At 43.3% G+C, this 19,684-nt stretch overlaps 1 protein-coding gene across 5 annotated transcripts; it reads left to right on the top strand.

Annotated features, from left to right (window-relative positions):
• Window positions 1–2,751: 2,751 nt before the first annotated feature.
• Window positions 2,752–15,971, top strand: ZNF200 (zinc finger protein 200). Of its 5 annotated transcripts, none has more exons than XM_023225723.2 (5): window positions 2,752–3,629; window positions 4,428–4,758; window positions 5,343–5,431; window positions 5,717–5,837; window positions 13,666–15,971. In XM_023225723.2, exons 2-5 carry the CDS (start codon window positions 4,509–4,511, stop codon window positions 14,382–14,384), a joined length of 1,179 nt encoding a protein of 392 aa, XP_023081491.1. In that variant the 5' UTR covers window positions 2,752–3,629; window positions 4,428–4,508; the 3' UTR covers window positions 14,385–15,971. The 5 variants fall into 5 exon arrangements, with proteins under 5 accessions (XP_023081491.1, XP_023081490.1, XP_023081488.1 ...); XM_023225722.2 differs by having other exon boundaries at window positions 2,753–3,278; XM_023225720.2 differs by having other exon boundaries at window positions 2,753–3,750.
• Window positions 15,972–19,684: the final 3,713 nt, after the last annotated feature.

Below are 19,684 nucleotides of genomic sequence, written 5' to 3'. Positions count from 1 at the left end.
CTCAGCTCACTGCAAGCTCTGCCTCCCGGGTTCACGCCATTCTCCTGCCTCAGCCTCCCAAGTAGCTGGGACTACAGGCGCCCGCCACCACACCTAGCTAATTTTTTGTATTTTTTAGTAGAGACGGGCTTTCACCGTGTTAGCCAGGATGGTCTCGATCTCCTGACCTCGTGATCCACCCGTCTCAGCCTCCCAAAGTGCTGGGATTACAGGCTTGAGCCACTGTGCCCGACCAAAGTTTACTTCTTAAAATAGGAAGTGCCATATTGCCCTCTTAAATAATTGTATTAATTTGTTTTCAGAATTCTGAATATTATTTTTGTAATTATTATTTTAAATTTCATTTCTTTAATTGTATGTGATGGTAGTCATCTTTTCATGTTAAAAGGCATTTATAGAGATATATATTGTTTACACCCTTAATTTATGGTATCATTTCAAATCCATTTATGTCATTTATTTTACGGATTAGATTCTAAAAACAGGATTCCATCCAATTGTTTTAAAAAATCTTTATCGCTCTTTTTTTCCATCAAATTAAAAAAAAAAATCTTTATCGTTCTTTTTTCTTCCCCCATTCCTCCTGCCCCCCCCGGAGATGGAGTCTCGCTCTGTCACCTAGGCTGGAGCGCAGTGGCACAATCTCAGCTCACTGCAACCTCTGCCTCCCAGGTTCAAACGATTCTCCTGTCTCAGCCTCCTGAGTAGCTGGAATTATAGGCATGCACCACCACGCCCAGCTAATTTTGTATTTTTTTAGTAGAGATGGGGTTTCACTATGTTAGGCTGGTCTGGAACTCCTGACCTCAGATGATCTGCCCACCTCGGCCTCCAAAAGTGCTAGGATGAGCCACCACGCCCAGCCTATTGTTCTTTTTTTTTAAGGTTTTATTATTTTTAGTTACCAAATTGACATGTGCTCATTAAATGAAGTGACACAATAAAAAAAAAAAAGTGTAATCTCCCCCTTTTCTCCATTTCCACTCCCTCCCTATGAGTAACTATTTTATTTTTATTTTATTTATTTATTTTGAGACGGAGTCTTACTACTCTGTCGCCCAGGCTGGTGCGCCTGTCGCTCAGGCTGGAGTGCAGTGGTGCAATCTTGGCTCACTGTAACCTCCACCTCCACCTCCTGGGTTCAAACAGTTCTTGTGTCTCAGCCTCCTCCCAAGTAGATGAGATTATAGGTGCCTGCCACCACGCCTGGCTAATTTTTGTATTTTTAGTAGAGATGGGGTTTCCCCATGTTGACCAGGCTGGTCTCAAACGCCTAACCTCCAGTGATCAGTCCACCTCTGGCCTCCCAAAGTGCTGGGATTACAGGCATGAGCCACTGCGCCTGGCCATCCCATGAGTAACCATTTTAATAGTCTAATGTGTATCCCTCAACACAAACATACATAGGTGTTTTGTTTGTTCCAAAAATATAATTATGCATGATATGTGTAGCTCTGAAACTTTTTCATGTAATATGGCCATCCCTCCAGGTGTACCTATAGTTCCAATCCATTCTTTTTCATAGCTGGGTAATTTCCAGAGTATGAATGCACCAATTTACTCATTTCCTTACATGTGAACATGCATGTCATTTCTAGTTTTTGTCACTATAAAGAATTCTACAAGAAATTTGTAGACATCAGATTCACAGATGAGATTGTGAAGGTCAAAGAGTACATATGTGTACTTTTAATTTTAATATATATTACAAGATGACTTCACACACCATACTACCAGTAAAAGGAGCGCCTATTTCTCCACCTTCATTGTTTGATAGGTGAAAAATGCTGGTCCCTTTAAAAGTGATAATCTTGACTAGTAGTGTGGTTAAGCATCTTTTCAAATGTTAATGACCAATTAGGTTTCCTCCTCTCCAGAAGAGCTCCTCATTGCCTTTGCTTTTTGTCAGCTGGCAGGGTGCATTTCGTCTTGGGAATGTCTAATCCTTTGTGTAGCTAATCTTTACAACTATCTTCCAGTCTATTTCTTGTTTGTTAACAGAGTCAAGAAATAGTTCTTAAAAAATACAATCACACAGGTTTATATTTTACTTCAAGACATCTCAGTTATCTGTTTTGCCTCATAGTTCAAATCATACTGCTTTAAGGAGCCTTTTTAGTAAATTTTCATCTGAAAAGGCAGATATTCCTTATTTTTCTAGAATGTCTTGGTGCCACACAGTTTTCATACTCGTTTCTTTGTGACATATTTTAAGCCACCGTTAAACGATTAGTCAGCTGTAATTAACTTTAAGAAGTATTCATTTATATTTTTACTTTTGTCAACTTTCTGGAGGCTGGTGTTACATCGAGAAATAAGGCCACACATGCCCACAAGTTGTCCCAACCTTGATCAATGCCTCACTGGCGAACGAACCGAGTATGGATACAACGCACAAAGACAAAACTCTGTTCGGCCTCCGTAGGACGCTGAAATTGAGAACAGGGACAGTACGAGAAGGGCAATTAAGATATCTTTAAAAACAAGACGGCCGGTGGGGACAGCAGTGTAGAAGTTAGCAAGTTGGAGGTGGCAACGTAGGTGCTCCAGCTCTAACCTATGGGAGTCAGCAGAGCAGAGGCGGAGTCCCATGCCGGCCACACCCTCTCCACCTCCGCAGTCCTTTTACTGGAAAACCGCAGTAAAAGGCGGAAACGCGCGGAGGCGTCTTGATCTTCCGGTCCGAGAGCTCGCTTCCTTCAAGCCTCGGAACGGGGGGACTGGGGGGGGGCGTTGGAGGGATCTGCCTTGCCCCAACGTCCGCGCCTGACGGTCGTCCATTGGTTATTTGCATTCGAACTACATTTCCCAGGAGGCCCTGGGGTTAGACTGGCCGTAGCTGGAGAAGTGCCAGCCCGTCATGGATGACTGGAGCCAGCCTCTTACCTTCCGTCTTCCAGGCAGAGCCACAGAGAGACAGGCTGCAGCCGTCCTGGCCTCCCTCCGGCCCTGAGAGCTCCCCAGGCCCGTCTCAAGCGTTACCGTCTCAAGCGCAGATTGCCGGCTCTGAACGGGGAGACCAGGCTTCTGCACCGGAAACAAGGCACCGGTTGTGACGTGACAGCTGCAGAGCGCCCGACCTCCCAGAAGGCACCGCGTCCCCGCAATTCTCCTCAACTGGTCACGGCGCGAACGAATAGTCGCCGGTGACCTGTGAGGGCACTCGGAAGGGCGAGGGGAGGGCTCGGCCGCTCGCGCCTAGTTTTTCTATCTCTCCCGGAGCCTGAGTCTCTGAGCCGTCCCCAGCAAACACTCAGGGGCTGCAGAGGCCCCGAGAGGTGAGGGGCTCCGTGAGGGCGGGAACCAGGCTGAGGCCGCCTCTGGGGAACGGAGCGTGTCCGTTGCTGAGGGAGAAAGGCCGGGTAGGGAGCCTGGTGAGCGCCTCAGGCAGGGGCGCACGCTGAGCTTTACGGTAAAGGTGTTCCTTGACCAGCGGAAGAGGCCCCAGAGTGAGCCTGGCCCGGCGGGCCTTAGTGGGATGTCGCCTGCCGCTCTCAGCAGAGCTTTGACGGCGGAGAGGAGTCGGCAGGCGGTGTGTGGACCCCTCCGCGGCCTTGCATCTGCTCCCCGGGAGAGTCACCAACCGCCTCCCCGCCCAAAGGGCACCGGAGGGAGCTTCGGTTCGAGGGGTACAGTATGGCCAGTTTCAGTGACCAACCTGCTTCTAGGCGGATGTCCTCGGCATTGACCCCAGATTTCCTGTCTTCTAGCCCATTGCTGTTTCTCCAAACCTCATTCAACCTCTTCCTGGTGGGTTTTACACACCGTCTTTCTGTCTTTTCTTTCTTTCTGCTTTTATTTTATTTCCCTTCCCTGACTCCCTTCCTCCTTTCCTTTCTCTTTTCCTTTCTTTTGTAGAGTCAGGGTCTTGCTTTGTCATTCAGACGGGAGTGCAGTGGCGCGATCACAGTTCACTGCAACCTCGACTTCCTGGGCACAAGCAATCCTCCCACCTCCCGAGTAGCTGGGACCCACAGACACAGACTTGTGTCGCCTCGCCCAGCTAACTTTTTTGTTTATTTTTTTATAGAATCGGGGTCTTGCTGTGTTGCCCAGGCTGGTCTTGAACTCCTGGACGCAAGCGATCCACCCGCAAGGGCCTTCCAAAGTGCTGGGATTACAGGTGGGAGCCACTGGTACCTGGCCACGCTTTGTATTTCTCAGGAGGCTGGACCTTGACCTTCTCCCCGCCATTACTCCCTTCCCTTTGGACTTGAGGTTTGCAGAGTCTCTTTTTTATTCTCCGGATCTTTCTTTAACATCTTCCTAAGCATATCTTGTTCAAATACTGCGTTTCAGTTATAATTTCCTAACCCCAGCTGTCGTTTTCTTTAGATCTCATGTAACCTCACTACCCATGCCACATATTGGAGTGCAGTAATGCCCTACCTGGTCTTGTGGGTAATCCCTGGTTTCTCTGTCTACAGCTTGGCTCTCTGGCAGATTTCCTCTAGTAAGAGGTGGCTCTGGAGGCCCCGTGAAACGAGTGTGGTGTGTGGTTGCAAGGCATGATGGCTGCAAAAGTGGTTCCTATGCCCCCAAAGCCAAAGCGGTCCTTTATACTGAGAGTTCCACCAGACTCCAAGCTGGGCCAAGACCTACTCCGAGATTCCGCTAATGGGCCCAAGACCATCCACCAGCTAGTGCTGGAGCACTTCCTCACCTTCTTGCCCAAGCCAAGCCTTGTCCAGCCCAGTCAGAAAGTCAAGGAGACCTTGGTTATTATGAAAGATGTGAGCTCAAGCCTTCAGAACAGAGGTGAGAAGCACATGCTTGTTTCACTAGAAGAGGAGGAGGAGGTACTGGAGTCTAAGATAGGCTTCTGTGTTAGTTATAAATTCAAATTAGGATGGTGTATATTGAAAAAGGAGTCAATTCTAGTGTTGGAAAGAGGAATTTCTTCTCAAATGCTGGGTGTGGGTAAAGCCACAGAATAAACAGTGTGCATCTTTCTGTAGTGTGGGTTTTACCCAAACATTCTGAGGGAAATATCTTTTTGGGATAAATCAGATGAATTATTGAGTTAGGTTTATGTGGAATTTTAGAAATTTTCTGCTTTTTCTGGGCATCTTCACACTTTACATTGCCCCAAGCTCTCCTTTAGTAATACTCTATGGGAAATTCTGAAAGGTGCTTAGAGAAGTTATTATTTTCATAAAAGGGAGATGCCATAGGTTCAAGACCCTAGAGTTTATGGCTTGACCTCCATAAGGGCTCACAGGAGCAGAAAAGGCCATGAGTTACCTGTCAAAGGAATGAGGACAGCCTGACCTCAAGGTATGGGGAGCCTCTGTGTTAGAATCACTGAGTTTTTCACTAACGACACCTTCCTCTTTCCCCAGTGCATCCTCGTCCCTTGGTGAAGCTTCTGCCCAAAGGAGTCCAACAGGAACAAGAGACAGTGTCTCTGTATTTGAAAGCTAACCCTGAGGTGGGTTTGGTTTTCCCATTCACTGCCTGAATCCATCACTTTCCATGCTTGGCCAACGTGTGTGTAAAAACACATTCTTAGGAGTTGGCCTTCTTGGGTGTTTTTTTTCTGCTTTTTCCTTGAGCCCTTCTCAGCCTGGCTGTCTTGTCTTTGCTGCACCTCTGTGGGATTTATAGGTCCCTCTTGCCATCCCTTCCCTTGATCTTTGTGTGTCAGCTTTTCTTACCAGTAGGGCTGTCAGTGAACCTCACTTACTAAGATGAAAGGGGCCTCTTGCTCTTTCAGGAACTGGTGGTCTTTGAGGATTTGAATGTATTTCACTGCCAGGAAGAATGTGTGAGTTTGGATCCTACTCTCACCTCAGAGAAGGAAGATGACAGCAGTGTCGGGGAGATGATGTTACTGGGTAAGAATCACAGCCCAGCTGGGCGCGGTGTCTCACGCCTGTAAATCCGGGCACTTTGGGAGGCCGAGACAGGCGGATCACGAGGTCAGGAGATCGAGACCATCCTGGCTAACACGATGAAACCCTGTGTCTACTAAAAATACAAAAAATTAGCCGGGCATGGTGGTGGGCGCCTGTAGTCCCAGCTACTCAGGAGGCTGAGGCAGGAGAATGGCGTGAACCCGGGAAGCGGAGCTTGCAGTGAGCCGAGATCGTGCCACTGCACTTCAGCCTGGATGACAGCGCAAGACTCTGTCTCAAAAAAAAAAAAAAAAAAAAGAAATCACAGCCCTTGTGTGTTCAGGTTGTTTACTTTGGGACAAGCACGTCCTTCATCTCTAGCTTTGGGGGACAATTCACACCTGGTAAGCCTATATACACACACATATTCTGTTTTACTTTTGTTTTATTCTGTGTGGCAGAGCCTTGCCACAGCTCCAGCTGTGGGTGGGTGGGTGGCCATTTTCCCTGTATGTTGGGGGCAGTGAGGGGAGAGGTAGGGAAAACCTGCAGACAGAAACTGTGGGCATAGAAACTGTTCTGAACCCATTTTCTGAACTCTGTTCTCAACAGGTATATTTGAATGTTTTCATTGAACACATGGCTAACTTCTAATCCCCCTCCCCTTTTTGATGTTCAATAGATGTGAAGACTACTAGCCTAAGTGAAAATATATTCCACTATTGATGAAAGTAATGTTTAACACTTAATGAGCACTTACGTGCTGCTACATGCTAGGCACTAGTCCAAATGCTTTTCATGTGTTTATTGTCTCATGTACTTCTCAGAGTAATACTGAGTGGTATAGAAATTACTGCCACCTTACAGGTGACAGAACTGAGGCAGAGAGGGGTTAAAAAATTTGCTAAAGGTCACACAGTTGTAAGCAGTGGAACAGGGATTCGGACTCAAGGAATCTGACATCAGAATTTGCAGTAATGGTCCAGGGCTGTTCTGCCTCCTAGATGCATTTCTCATAATTTCATTGTTGGTGAATGGGGCATTCTTTATTTGTCCTCATTTCCCGGTAGTAGTTGACAAGTGTCCCCCAGTGCTGTGTATGAACTGATCAGGCAGAGCCTCTCTATAATTTGCTTAGAGATGCTTTACCTTTTCTCTAGAAATGCTGCAACCCTAGAGGCAGAGGCCCACACAAATGTCTTTACTGGGTGCCTGACACTTTTTACTTTGCCTTCAGGGCTGTTTGCTTCTGAGGGTGAAGTTGTACAGAGAGTAGGTTTTAGGAGTGGCCTGGGGTGATAAAAATCCATTATGACTATCAGACTCTTAGCTGTAATTATACCATATGGTCAGAAGGTATGTAATGAGTCTAGTTAATTTCCCACAGGTTGCTCTATGTGATACCTTCTTTATTTTAGAGAAAAGTATAAAAAGATCAGATTTATTACACTGAGTTTTTCCTGAGTCTTGGGCAGAGCTAGCATTTATTTTGGGTGGCCGGTTGGTGGATATATTGCCTCCAGTATCACTTTGACTATGCACCTTGGGGCCCCTAAGACCCAATCCTCACCCTCTATTCCCCGCTTCTTCCACCCGTACCCTGAAGCTGGTGGATTAAGCTTAGTCATTTACCAGCATTTCATAAATGTACTTGTTTTTTCCTCAGGCAGGATTGGGTTCTGGAATTGTATTCATAGGTTACAAAGATGCTGTATTCCTGCCTTTTGTAACCTTCCAATTTGGTTTGTAAGACAAATCATTCCTTAAATGATAAGCAGTGTGAAATGTTTATAGGTATAATGAGCTATCACAAGACTGAAGCAAGATTTGGACCCAGGAGAAGAGTAGGGAAGAAGGTGGAATTGATTTTGGATGAGATTGAATCCATGATAGGAAATAAAATGAGATTATCCTCCAGATATTTGGAAATTGGGGATTGGAGTTCAGATGTGAGGATATAGGGATTGGGGAGTCATCAGTTTATAGGTGACGATAATTGAAAGAGTAACATTTAACCAATTTTTGTGAAAGAAAAACTATAACCGATTGAACATTGTGGTGACAGGAATCAAAGGAGAGTCCTTAATAACCTAGGGAAACAGAATGTGTGTGTTGGCCAGATGAACCACATAAAAACAAGGAAAAACATAGAACACTTAAACAGATTCTCAGTAAGATAATTCTTATTATAGCTACTGTGTGTTGTGATAGGAGAATACTTACCTTTTCAAGATTGAAGAAAATTGACTAAATACTAGGCAACAAGGAAAAACTCAGATTCCAAGGAGTAGAAATAAGTAGGATCTGTCACAATGCAGTACAACTAGAAATTAATAATAAAGATCAGTAAAAGTTGCTTCCACCTGGAAAATTTAAAACTCTTAAGCAACTATCTTAGTCCATTTTGTGCTGCTATAAAAGAATATCTGAGGCTGGGTAATTTATAAAGAAAAGAGGTTTATTTGGCTCACAGTTTTCTGTAGGCTGTACAAGAAGCATGGTGTCAACGTCTGCTTCTGGTGAGGGCTTCAAGAAGCTACTCATGGTGGAAGGAGAGCAGACTTCACATGACAAGAGAGGAAGGAAGAGAGGAGGAAGGTACCAGCCTCTTTTAAACAGCCACATCTTTAGTGAACAAAGAGCGAGAAATCACTTACTATCTTGGAAGTAATGGCATCAAGCCATTCCATGAGGGATCTACCCGCATGATGCAAACACCTCCGACTAGGCTCCACCTCCATCACTGGGGATGAGATTTCTCCTTTTTTTTTTGATACACAGTTTCACTCGTTTGAATTTGGAAGTTTCCTTCTTTTTATATACTCTGGAAATATTCCTAGCATTTGAATTATTTAATTTTTAAGAGTTTAGAAGAATTTTCTGTGGAACTGTCTGAGGCTGCTGCTTTTCTTGGGTAGGTGGCTATTCTTTTTTGATAATTTCAATTTTCTCTATGGAAATTGATTTATTTTTGTTTAAATCTTAGTAGTTTTTTTCTGTTTTTAACTCATTACTTTCTATTTGGTGTTTATTAATACCTTTGTTCTTTTAAATCAGAGGCTTTATTATTCTCATTTTTCTAAATTAAACATGTTTTTACAGCCAAGAACTATCTTATGAGCATCACTGTCAGTTATACCATAGATTCTGATATACACTTGTCCTTGGTATTCATGGGGGATTGGTTCCAGGATCCTTGCTCAGATAGCAAAATCCATGGATGCTCAAATTTATTATATAAAATGGTGTAGCATTTGCATATACTCCACACATATCCTACCATATATTTTATTTCTAGATTAATTATAATACCTAATGCAAAGTAAATGCTACATAGTTGTTACACTAAATTGTTTAGGGAATGACAAAAAAACTGAGTATGTACAGACAAAACCATCCTTTTTTTTGTTCTCTCAAATATTTTCCCTCCTTGGTTGGTTGAATCCTCACATGCAGAACCCATGATTATGAAGGTCTGTATAATGTTTTCTAGAAAAAAATATGCAATTTTAATTTGTCTTTACCCCTCTGACCCAAGGTTGCTGATACAGTTTGGATATTTGTCCCCTCCAAATCTCATGTTGAAATCCAGTCCGCATGCTGGGCACAGTGGTTCACGCCTGTAATCCCAGCACTTTGGGAGGCAGAGGCAGGCAATACCTGAGGTCAGGAGTTTGAGACCAGCCTGGCCAAGATAGCAAAATCCTATCTCTACTAAAAAAAAAAAAAAAAAATACAAAAAAATACAAAAGTTAGCCGGGTGTGGTGGTGCATGCTTGTAATCCCAGTTACTCCAGAGGCTGAGGTAGGAGAATCACTTGAACCTGGGAGGCAGAGGTTGCAGTGAGCTGAGATGGCATCATTGTATTCCAGCCTGGGGGACAGAGTGAGACTCCATCTCAAATAAATAAATAAATAAATAAATAAATAAATAGAAATAATACAAATCTATTAATATTTATTATATATAAAGGAGAAAAATCCTTTGTTTATTTGTATAGTTATGAAAAGATACTCAGGCGCGGTGGCTCATGCCTGTAATCCCAGCACTTTGGGAGGCCGAGGCAGGCAGATCACGAGTTCAGGAGATCGAGACCATCCTGGCTAACACAGTGAAACCCCATCTCTACTAAAAATACAAAAAAATTAGCTGGGCATGGTGGTGGGCACCTGTAGTCCCAGTTGCTGGGGAGGCTGAGGCCAGAGAATGGCATGAACCCGGGAGGCGGAGCTTGCAGTGAGCCAAGACTGCGCCACTGTACTCCAGCCTGGGCGACAGAGTGAGACTGTCTCAAAAAAAAAAAAAAGAGAAAAGAGAAAAGATACGTGACAAAATTCAAGCCTCTCCTTTATAAGAACATTTAACAAAATAGTAATTAACGGGTACTTCCTTAATAAGTAGAACAGAGTAATCTGAAAACTTAAAAATAAGAACATTTATTTGTCTTAACTACTCTAAAGGGAAAAAATGAGACCATTCACTAAAGTAGTGGGAGATAAAGTGAATAAACAGAAATCATTGGCTTTCACATATATAAATGCGTTCATTTAGAAGATACAATGGAAGGCCCCATTAGAATAGAAACATGAAAGTTTAAATACTTAGGAGTAAACTCAAGAAATGTGCAAATTTACGAGGAAACTTTAAAACAAGTCTAAAGGACAGAAGAGTAGATTTCAATGAATGCAAAAAAATACTATGTTCTTGGCTAGGAAGACAATATCGTAAAAAGGTCGTTTCTCTTGTTGATTTATGAATCTGATGTCTTTTTTTTCAACAATACCAATAGCATTTTTCCCTTGGAACAAGACAGTGTGATCTCAGAAAGTCCCAAAATAGCCTCAAATACACATGGGAGTTTAGTGTGTGATAAAGTTGGTGTATTAGTCCGTTTTCAGACTGCTATAAAGAATTGTCTGAGACTTGGTAATTTATAAAGAAACAGGTTTAATTGACTCACAGTTCAGCGTGGCTGAGGAGGCCTCTGGAAACTTAAAACCATGGCAAAGGCAAGGGAAGCAAGGCACCTTCTTCACAAGGCAGCAGGAGGGAGAAGTACCAGTAAAGGGGGAAGAGCCCCTTATAAAACCATCAGATCTCATGAAAACTCACTATCATGAAAACAGCATGGGGGAAGCCCCCGCCATGACTCAGTTACCTTCACCTGAGTGGTCTCTCCTTGACATGTGGGGATTATGGGGATTACACTTTAAGATGAGATTTGGGTGAGGACACAAAGCCTAACCATAAAGAGGGACTTTCTGATAAAAGGTGTTAGGACAACTGATAGCCATTTGATAAACGAGTACCTTACTTTACATCCCAAGAAAAAGTCCACATGGATCAAAGATTTTAAATGTTTAAAACAAATACAAAAAGCACATTTAGAAAATATGAGTGATGCCTTTATAACCATGGGATAGGAAGGTTTTTGTAATTAAGACTGAAAAGCCCAGAAGCCTTGAAAGAAAAGACTGACAGATTCAAATACATAAACAAGACTGGGCATGGTGGCCCACGCCTGTAATCCTAGCACTCTGAGATGCCGAGGGAGGTGGATCACCTGAGGTCAGGAGTTGTGAGACGAGCCTGGCCAACATGGTAAAATCTCATCTCTATTAAAAATACAAAAGTTAGCTGGGTTTGGTGGGGCATGCCTATAATCCCAGCTACTCGGGAGGCTGAGGAAGGAGAATCACTTGAACCCGGGAAGTGGAGGTTGCAGTTAGCCGAGATTGCACCACTGCACTCCAGCCTGCGTGACAGGAGCAAAAAGAAGTGCAAATTAAACCTCTAGTGAATTAACATTTTTGTATTTCATGTTTATAGAAATAAAAACACATTGATGGTGAGGTTGTTAAGAAACAGGTATATTGCTGGTGGGCATACAAAATGGTACAGTCCCTGTTTAAGGGTAAATGCATCTGTAACTACCCATCTTACCCTTTGTTCCAGCAGTTCAATTCTAGGAATCTGACCTACAGATACAGCAACAGAACACATTTGAAATGATGTACAAACAAGATTATTTGCTGTGGTATTGTTTGTAAAAACACAAGGTTGGAAGCAGTCCACATGTAGTTAAAGAGGAAGAGTTCAGTTAAAAATTAAACAAGAAATTATTGACAAAGGTTTACATTTATAAAAGTCTTAACCCAATAGATTATTTGCATAATCAAAATCCAAAGTAAAACTACAATGAGAAACCATTTTATACCTATTAAGTATTTCAAAATTTAATGCTAACAAGATTAGGTAAAGTTAATATTCACGTATTGATGGTTGCATTGAAATTAGTAGAGCTGCTTTTGAAAGCAGAATGGTAGTTCATGTCAAGAGCTGTGGTAAAAATTGGCATTTCATTATCCTAAGGGAGTGATTAAAAAGAATAATTAAAGCTGGGTGTGGTGGCTTACACCTGTAATCCCCAGCACTTTGGGAAGATTGCTTGAGTACACGAGTGCAAAACCAGCCTGGGCAACATAGCAGGACCCTATCTCTGCCCAAAAAAACTCAAAAAAGTGAAATTAAAAAAAAAAAAAAAAAACCTATTGGTGTGAAACTGCGAAATCCAGCAGAGATTCCTACTCCAGCTTCAGGATCAGCCCCATGTCTTGGTGGTTAATTTGAACCCTTGACTCTGAGTAGTCCAGAGTTGAGGGGTCCCTTGTCACAAAGTATGTCCACAGCATGCTTGTTTTTCACTTTGTTACCTAATCTTTATAATCTGCTTACACTGACTTTTTTCTGAAGTATTATAGAAATATAGAAAAAGCCTACCAATCATAAATATATAGCTGAAGTTTTCACAAAATTTTTTATACACTAATCACCACCCAAAATGGGGACTTTTCTTAGCATCCCAGAAATCCCTTTTGTGGCCTGCACCCAGTCACTACTTCCTTTCCTACCCAAAGAGAAACACTACTGACTTCTAATCCCAAAGTTTCATTAGTTGTAGTAATCTCTTTAATCGCCAAAGAATAAACTTTTTTTTGTTTTGAGACAGAGTTTCGCTCTTGTTGCCCAGGCTGGAGTGCATATGGCATGATCTCGGCTCACTGCAAACTCCGCCTCCCGGGTTCAAGCGATTCTCCTGCCTTGACCTGCCTGGTAGCTGGGATTACAGGCATGTGTCACCATGCCCAGCTAATTTTGTATTTTTAGTAGAGACGGGGTTTCTCCATGTTGGTCAGGCTGGTCTCAAACTCCCAACCTCAGGTGATCTGCTCACCTTGGCCTCTCAAAGTCCTGGGATTACAGGCGTGAGCCACCACGCCTGGCCAATAATAAGCTTTTGTATGAATATGCTGTGCCCTCTTTAATTTTGGTTATTGGAATTGTTTCCATTTTCTCATTGTAAGACATTATAATATTAGTGCTATAATAGTGTGATAATATTTAATATAGTGAAAACCTACAAGTGGTTCATCTTACTATTCAGTTACCAGACTCCTTCAAGATGATGAGTGGTGCCGTGTATAGATTTGTAGTCTCCATCCCTAGTGTTTAGCTGAGTGCTCTGCAGAGTATAAGGTGAATATGAACTTGTCGAGTAATTAACACCTATGAAGAGAACAAACATACGAATTCTTTCTGTGAAATCCCACTCATTTTTATTTCTTTAAAGTGTGTTTGCATTGTGGTAGGTGGAAAGATTTATCAGTTATGTATCCCACCCTCAATAAGTGTGGAAAAGGAGTGCGATGGCAGTATCCACCACTCAGATTGACTTTAAAGGTGGCTCTGGCTTAAGAAACATGACTTGTTTTTTCCTGCCTGATGTCATATCTCTTAGAAGTTGTTAAATTCTCTTTGTTTGAACAGTCAATGGCAGTAATCCTGAAGGTGAAGATCCTGAGAGGGAACTTGTAGAAAATGAAGATTATAGAGAAAAGTCTTCAGATGATGATGAAATGGATTATTCCTTGGTATCTCAGCAGCCTCCAGATAACCAGGAAAAGGAAAGACTAAATACATCAATTCCACAAAAAAGGAAAATGAGAAATCTGTTAGTTACCCTTGAGAATGATGCTCCTCTAGAGGAACTCTCAAAATACGTAGACATCAGTATTATTGCACTTACTCGAAATCGGAAGACAAGGAGATGGTACACTTGTCCACTGTGTGGGAAACAGTTTAATGAAAGTTCTTACCTTATTTCCCACCAGAGGACTCACACTGGAGAAAAACCCTATGACTGCAGTCACTGTGGGAAAAGCTTCAATCATAAAACAAACCTCAATAAACATGAGCGAATTCATACAGGAGAGAAACCTTATTCCTGTTCTCAGTGTGGAAAAAACTTTCGTCAGAATTCTCATCGGAGTCGTCATGAAGGAATCCATATAAGGGAGAAGATATTTAAGTGTCCAGAATGTGGGAAAACCTTCCCAAAGAATGAGGAATTTGTGCTTCACCTGCAGAGTCATGAGGCTGAGAGACCATATGGTTGCAAAAAATGTGGGAGAAGATTTGGTCGGCTGTCAAACTGTACCCGGCATGAGAAAACTCACTCAGCCCGTAAGACTCGAAAGCAGAAGTAATACCAGGAAAGGGGTGTGATGGTGCTGCCTCAACGTGAGAGCTTTCGTAAGTAGTTCTGAATTCCCAGGCTGCCTAAAAAGATATAAATATGTAAAAATCTCATTACTGTCAAAATTGGATAAATGCCCATCTTGGCTAAAACCTCAAATTGCTAGAAAATTCACAGGGAAGAAAACATTTCAAGGGCTATACCTCAGCATCTAGGCTTTCTGGACTAAGGACCTTTCCTTTTTGAAGTCATATGATAATGTACAGGTCACAGATCCCTTTCCCAAGACTTTGAAGATGAATCTGGAGTCTGCTTACTTGCAAGGCAGAGTGACTTGTGTCTATTGGAAGTATATCCATTTTCCCCCCACATGGGGATTCATACTTGAGAAATAGTGCAAAGATGCTTATCTGGAACTGTGTTCTCTTGAAAGAACCAAACTACTGGCTTGTTGAACCAACAGCTTCTGATAGCAATTCATATAACCCTCTAAGAACACCTGTTTTAAGTCTTGAGTGTTGAAAGGAATTGTTTACTTTGGAATATAGGAAAACAACAATTGAATGTCAGACTATCATTTGTATGTGATCTAAATTTGCTATCATTTTCAATAATATTTACAATTTGTGATAAAATTGTCTTTTACAGATTCCTTTTCACAACATAATTTAAGTGTCTACTGTTCTTACTGTATTTTGTTCAGCTGTTGATTTCTCCAACAGGCGTCTCATGCCTCTCCCTTGCTAAAAGAAGTTTAGATTACTCAGGCAGGGTCATCCAGCCCCACCACTAGAAAAGCTCTTCAGAATCTTGTCCCTCTGTTGAGCCCAGATCTCATGTGCTAGAAAGGAAACCCCAAGACCCAGAGAGGAGGGGTTGACCTGGAGGCAGGAAAAAGTTGGCTTGGATCCATGTCTCATCAATAACCTTACGACATGCTTAGGTCCCCTCTATGCCGTCATCAGACTTTTGGCAATGGGGTGTTCACTACCTCACAAGGCAAAGTGTTGTATATTTAGAAATTCCGTCTGTAGTGGTTAGCTCACATTGCCCCTCAAGAGACAGGTTTCCAGGTGTCTTCACTGTAGTGGGTATTCATTGTCTTCAGCCTCTTGATATCCAGACCTTCCTGTCCTCTGCCTAGAAGCAAGGCCAACGGTAACTTTACGGGACCAATCCTGTGGTGCGATTTAGGGATTCTTGATCAGTTTTGCTTGCTTTAGGTTTCTGGAAGTTATACATTGGTGTTTTGATTGGAAGAAAGAAATCCTATAAATAATTTGGGAAAAATTATAGTGTATATGTTTCCCATCCAGAAACATGCCTTTGTATTTATTAGAGTATTATATTCCTGTGAAAATTTTTCTAATTTTCTTCACGTTTTACACAATTTTGTTATTGTAGTTTTTTCCATTATATTTTTATAGTTGATTATTGCTTTTACATGGGAAAGTTATTTTTTATTGTATATGTGTGTAACTAGTCACCTTACTGAATGTTGTTAATTTGTTGTTAATTTTCAATAGGTTCTTGGTTTAGTTCTGTTATAACTTTTGGTAAAATGACACCATCTACAAAGAATAGTTTTGTTTCTTGCCTTCTGCTTACTGGTCTTTTTTATTTTGTTTGTTGTTATTAACATGTAATTCTGAGGTTCCTTGTTTTGGCCCAAAGCATTCTGAAAGAAGGACATTCTATGATACAGTTCAGTCCTGAGTCATAATTTAAAAACAAATCCTCCACAACAGAGAAAGGCCACAAAAAAACTGTCTTTACCAACGTTATATTTCAAGCCAACAGTAAGTACCCTGTAAAGCCAGCAAAGCCAACAAAGCTGGCTGCCCACAACGTTATTCGCTTACTTGAAATTCTGGCCAGTGCGCCGGGCACGGTGGCTCAAGCCTGTAATCCCAGCACTTTGGGAGGCCGAGACGGGCGGATCACAAGGTCAGGAGATCAAGACCATCCTGGCTAACACGGTGAAACCCCGTCTCTACTAAAAAAAGAAATACAAAAACTAGCCGGGCGAGGTGGTGGGCGCCTGTAGTCCCAGCTACTCGGAAGGCTGAGGCAGGAGAATGGCGTAAACCCGGGAGGCGAAGCTTGCAGTGAGCTGAGATCCGGTCACTGCACTCCAGCCTGGGCGACAGAGTGAGACTCCGTCTCAAAAAAAAAAAGAAAAAGGAAATTCTGGCCAGTGCACTAGGACTGGGATCCCGAACTGTGTTTCCAGAGCCGGCAGGCTGTTACCATGTGCAGGGGACCTGCCTGTGTACCCAGAAAAGTAGCTTCCAGGCAGTGAGTGGTGAGAGAGAGTCTCCACTCACTCTTTGGCACCCCTGCCCAGAGTCGGGTGTTTTTATCAGTCCTCATGCAGCCGTGGCACAGTACCCGAGACACTTTTTTTTTTTTTTGAGACCGGCTCTGTTGCTAAGGCTGGAGTGGGGCGATCTTGGCTCCCTGCAACCTCTGCTTCCTAGGCTCAAGCAATCCTCCTGCCTCAGCCTCCTGAGGAGCTTTTGTTTTTTTAAGTGTAGGTGAGTGAAGCCACCATGACGCACACCATCTCCTGCACTGGGGAGGTGCCCACGGTCAGGGTTGCTGTCAATCCGTATCCAGTGTCCCAGAGGGCAGGACACCGGCCTCAGGGTTTCCTTCCCGCACCAGTGGGGCCGGGTGGGACTGAGAGGAGCGCCCCGACCAGGACCAGGTATGGCCTCCAAACTCGAGAGAAAGTTGTCGGATGAGTAAGTTCTCTTACCTAAGGAGCCTGATCACCAGTTAAACTGAAAAAGTAGACAACAGCTAATAGTTTCCCAATACAGTGGTAGAGCGAGAGCTGGAAAATGTAAGAGACCAAAGATCCAATTCCAGTAGTAACTACAGAAAATAGGCTGGGCGTGGTGGCTCACGCCTGTAATCCCAGCACTTTGGAAGGCCGAGGCGAGAGGATCGTGAGGTCAGGAAATCGAGACCATCCTGGCTAACACGGTGAAACCCTGTCTCTACTAGAAATACAAAAAAATTAGCAGGGCGTGGGTGGTGCACACCTGTAGTCCCAGCTACTCGGGAGGCTGAGGCAGGAGAATGGTGTAAAATCCGGGAGGCAGAACTTGCAGTGAGCCAAGATGGCGCCACTGCATTCCAGCCTGGGAGACAGAGCGAGAGTTTCCTGGAGGTAGAACGGACAGAGGTCCAGAATCTCTGGCACATGCGTACCTGGCTACAAACTGACTGCTCCAGGAACCAAAGGATTCTAGAAGAGAATGAGGGCTCTGGGACACACAGACAGTAACAAGACAGGAACAGACCATTTTTAGATAACGAAACGAGTGGCTGAAAAACATGAAAGGATGTTCAGACTTACATAATCTAAGAATTATAAATTGAAAGAACAAGATATCATTTTAGATGTATCAAACGAGCAAAGGGAGGCCAAGCATGGTGGCTTATGCCTGTAATCCCAGCACTTTGGGAAGCCGAATCAGGAGGATGGCTTGAGGCCAGGAGTTCAAGACCAGCCTGGGCAACATAGTGAGACCCTGTCTCCAAAAAAAAATTTTGCTTGAGTGCGGTGGCTAACGCCTGTAATCCCAACACTTTGGGAGGCCAAGGCAGGCAGATCACCTGAGGTCACGAGTTCAAGACCAGCCTGGCCAACATGGTGAAACCCCATCTCTACTAATAATACAAAAAATAGCTGGGTGTGGTGACAGGCCTCTGAAGTCCCAGCTACTCAGGAGGCTGAGGAAGGAGGATTGCTTGAACCCGGGGGGAAGCGGAGTTGCAGTAAGACGAGATTGTGCCACTGCACTCTAGCCTGGGCTATAGAGTGAGATACCATCTCAAAAAAAAAAAATTTTTTTTTAAAATCTAAAAAGCAGTATCAAGATGGCATGGGGGCAGGTGCGTGTAGTCCCAGCTACTCTGGAAGCTGAGGTGGGAGGAGTCCTTGAATCCAGGAGTTAGAGACCAGCCTGGGCAACTTACTGAGACCACACCTTTTTTTTTTTTTTTTTTTTTTTTAAGAAACATGGTCTCACTCTGTCACCCAGGCTGGAGTACAGAGCTGTGATCATAGCTCACTACAGCCCTGAACTCCTAGATTCAAGAGATCCTTTCACCTAACTCTCCCAAGTATCTGGGACTGCAGGGACATGCCACCTCACTCAGCTAATTATTTTTATTTTTGTAGAAACGGGGTCTTGCTATGTTATCCATGATGGCCTCAAACTCCTGGGCCCAAGTGATCCTCCTACCTTGGCTTTCCAAAGTGCTGGGCTCATCTCTTTAAAAAATAAAATCAGAATAAATGGGAGGTTGACTCCAGCATGACAGTGTGAGAGTGCCTGCTCAAATGAGTGGCAGAATTAGGGCTTTCTGAAACTCTAAATCCTTCTCTTAGCTGGGCGCAGTGGCTCACGCCTGTAATCCCAGCACTTTGGGAGGCCAAGACTGGCAGATCTGGAGGTCAGGAGATTGAGACCATCCTGGCTAACACAGTGAAAACCCATCTCTACTAAAAATACCAAAAATTAGCCAGTGGTGACATGCACCTGTATTCCCAGCTGCTCAGGAGGCTGAAGCAGGAGAATCACTTCAACCTGGGAGGCAGAGGTTGCAGTGAGCCAAGATTGCGCCACTGCACTCCAGCCTGGGCAATAGAGCGAGACTCCGTCTAAAAATAAAATAAAAATAAAAATAAATAAAATAAATAAATCCTCCCCTTCCTGCCCCAACCAAAGTCTGATCTTTCCATCAGATGTGTTCGTGTCAAGGTCTCTGTTGTGAGAAAGACTAAACAACCCTGATAGGAGTTGGCCTGGCCCTCACAGCAAGGTTTTTGTGTTCTACCGATAAACAGAGAATTTCACAGAACATCAGTATCTAACAAGGCCACATTCTGACTGTGCTAGAGCAAAACAAAGCAAGACCATTCTGCAATGATGTCTCAACACAAAAACATGACATTGTCATAGCCACAAAAATAACCAAACATCCCCCTATGTTGGCTGAAAGAGTGACTGCTATTCCTTTGACAATCACAGCTTTGGCCTCTTCTTTCCTTCTAGATAAAATATATTAAGATACCCTTTCAGAATTATCCCTATTCTGTAATGGCATTACTCCAGAGCACAGACTCATTCCTAATTCCTCACCAACGTTACAAAAGCAGAGATCCTTTTTAGGACTCTTCCAATGAGACACCTCACTATTTCCGATGCTGTGTATTCTCCCTTGTTAAAATGAGTAGTAAATCCAACTTACTGAACTACAGGTGTGTTCCTTCTTAGTTTTGGCAGGAGGGCA

The sequence above is a fragment of the Piliocolobus tephrosceles genome, chromosome 17, assembly GCF_002776525.5.
Source record: "Piliocolobus tephrosceles isolate RC106 chromosome 17, ASM277652v3, whole genome shotgun sequence".
Lineage (NCBI taxonomy): Eukaryota > Metazoa > Chordata > Mammalia > Primates > Cercopithecidae > Piliocolobus > Piliocolobus tephrosceles.
This window is presented reverse-complemented; position numbering and strand designations above follow the sequence as displayed.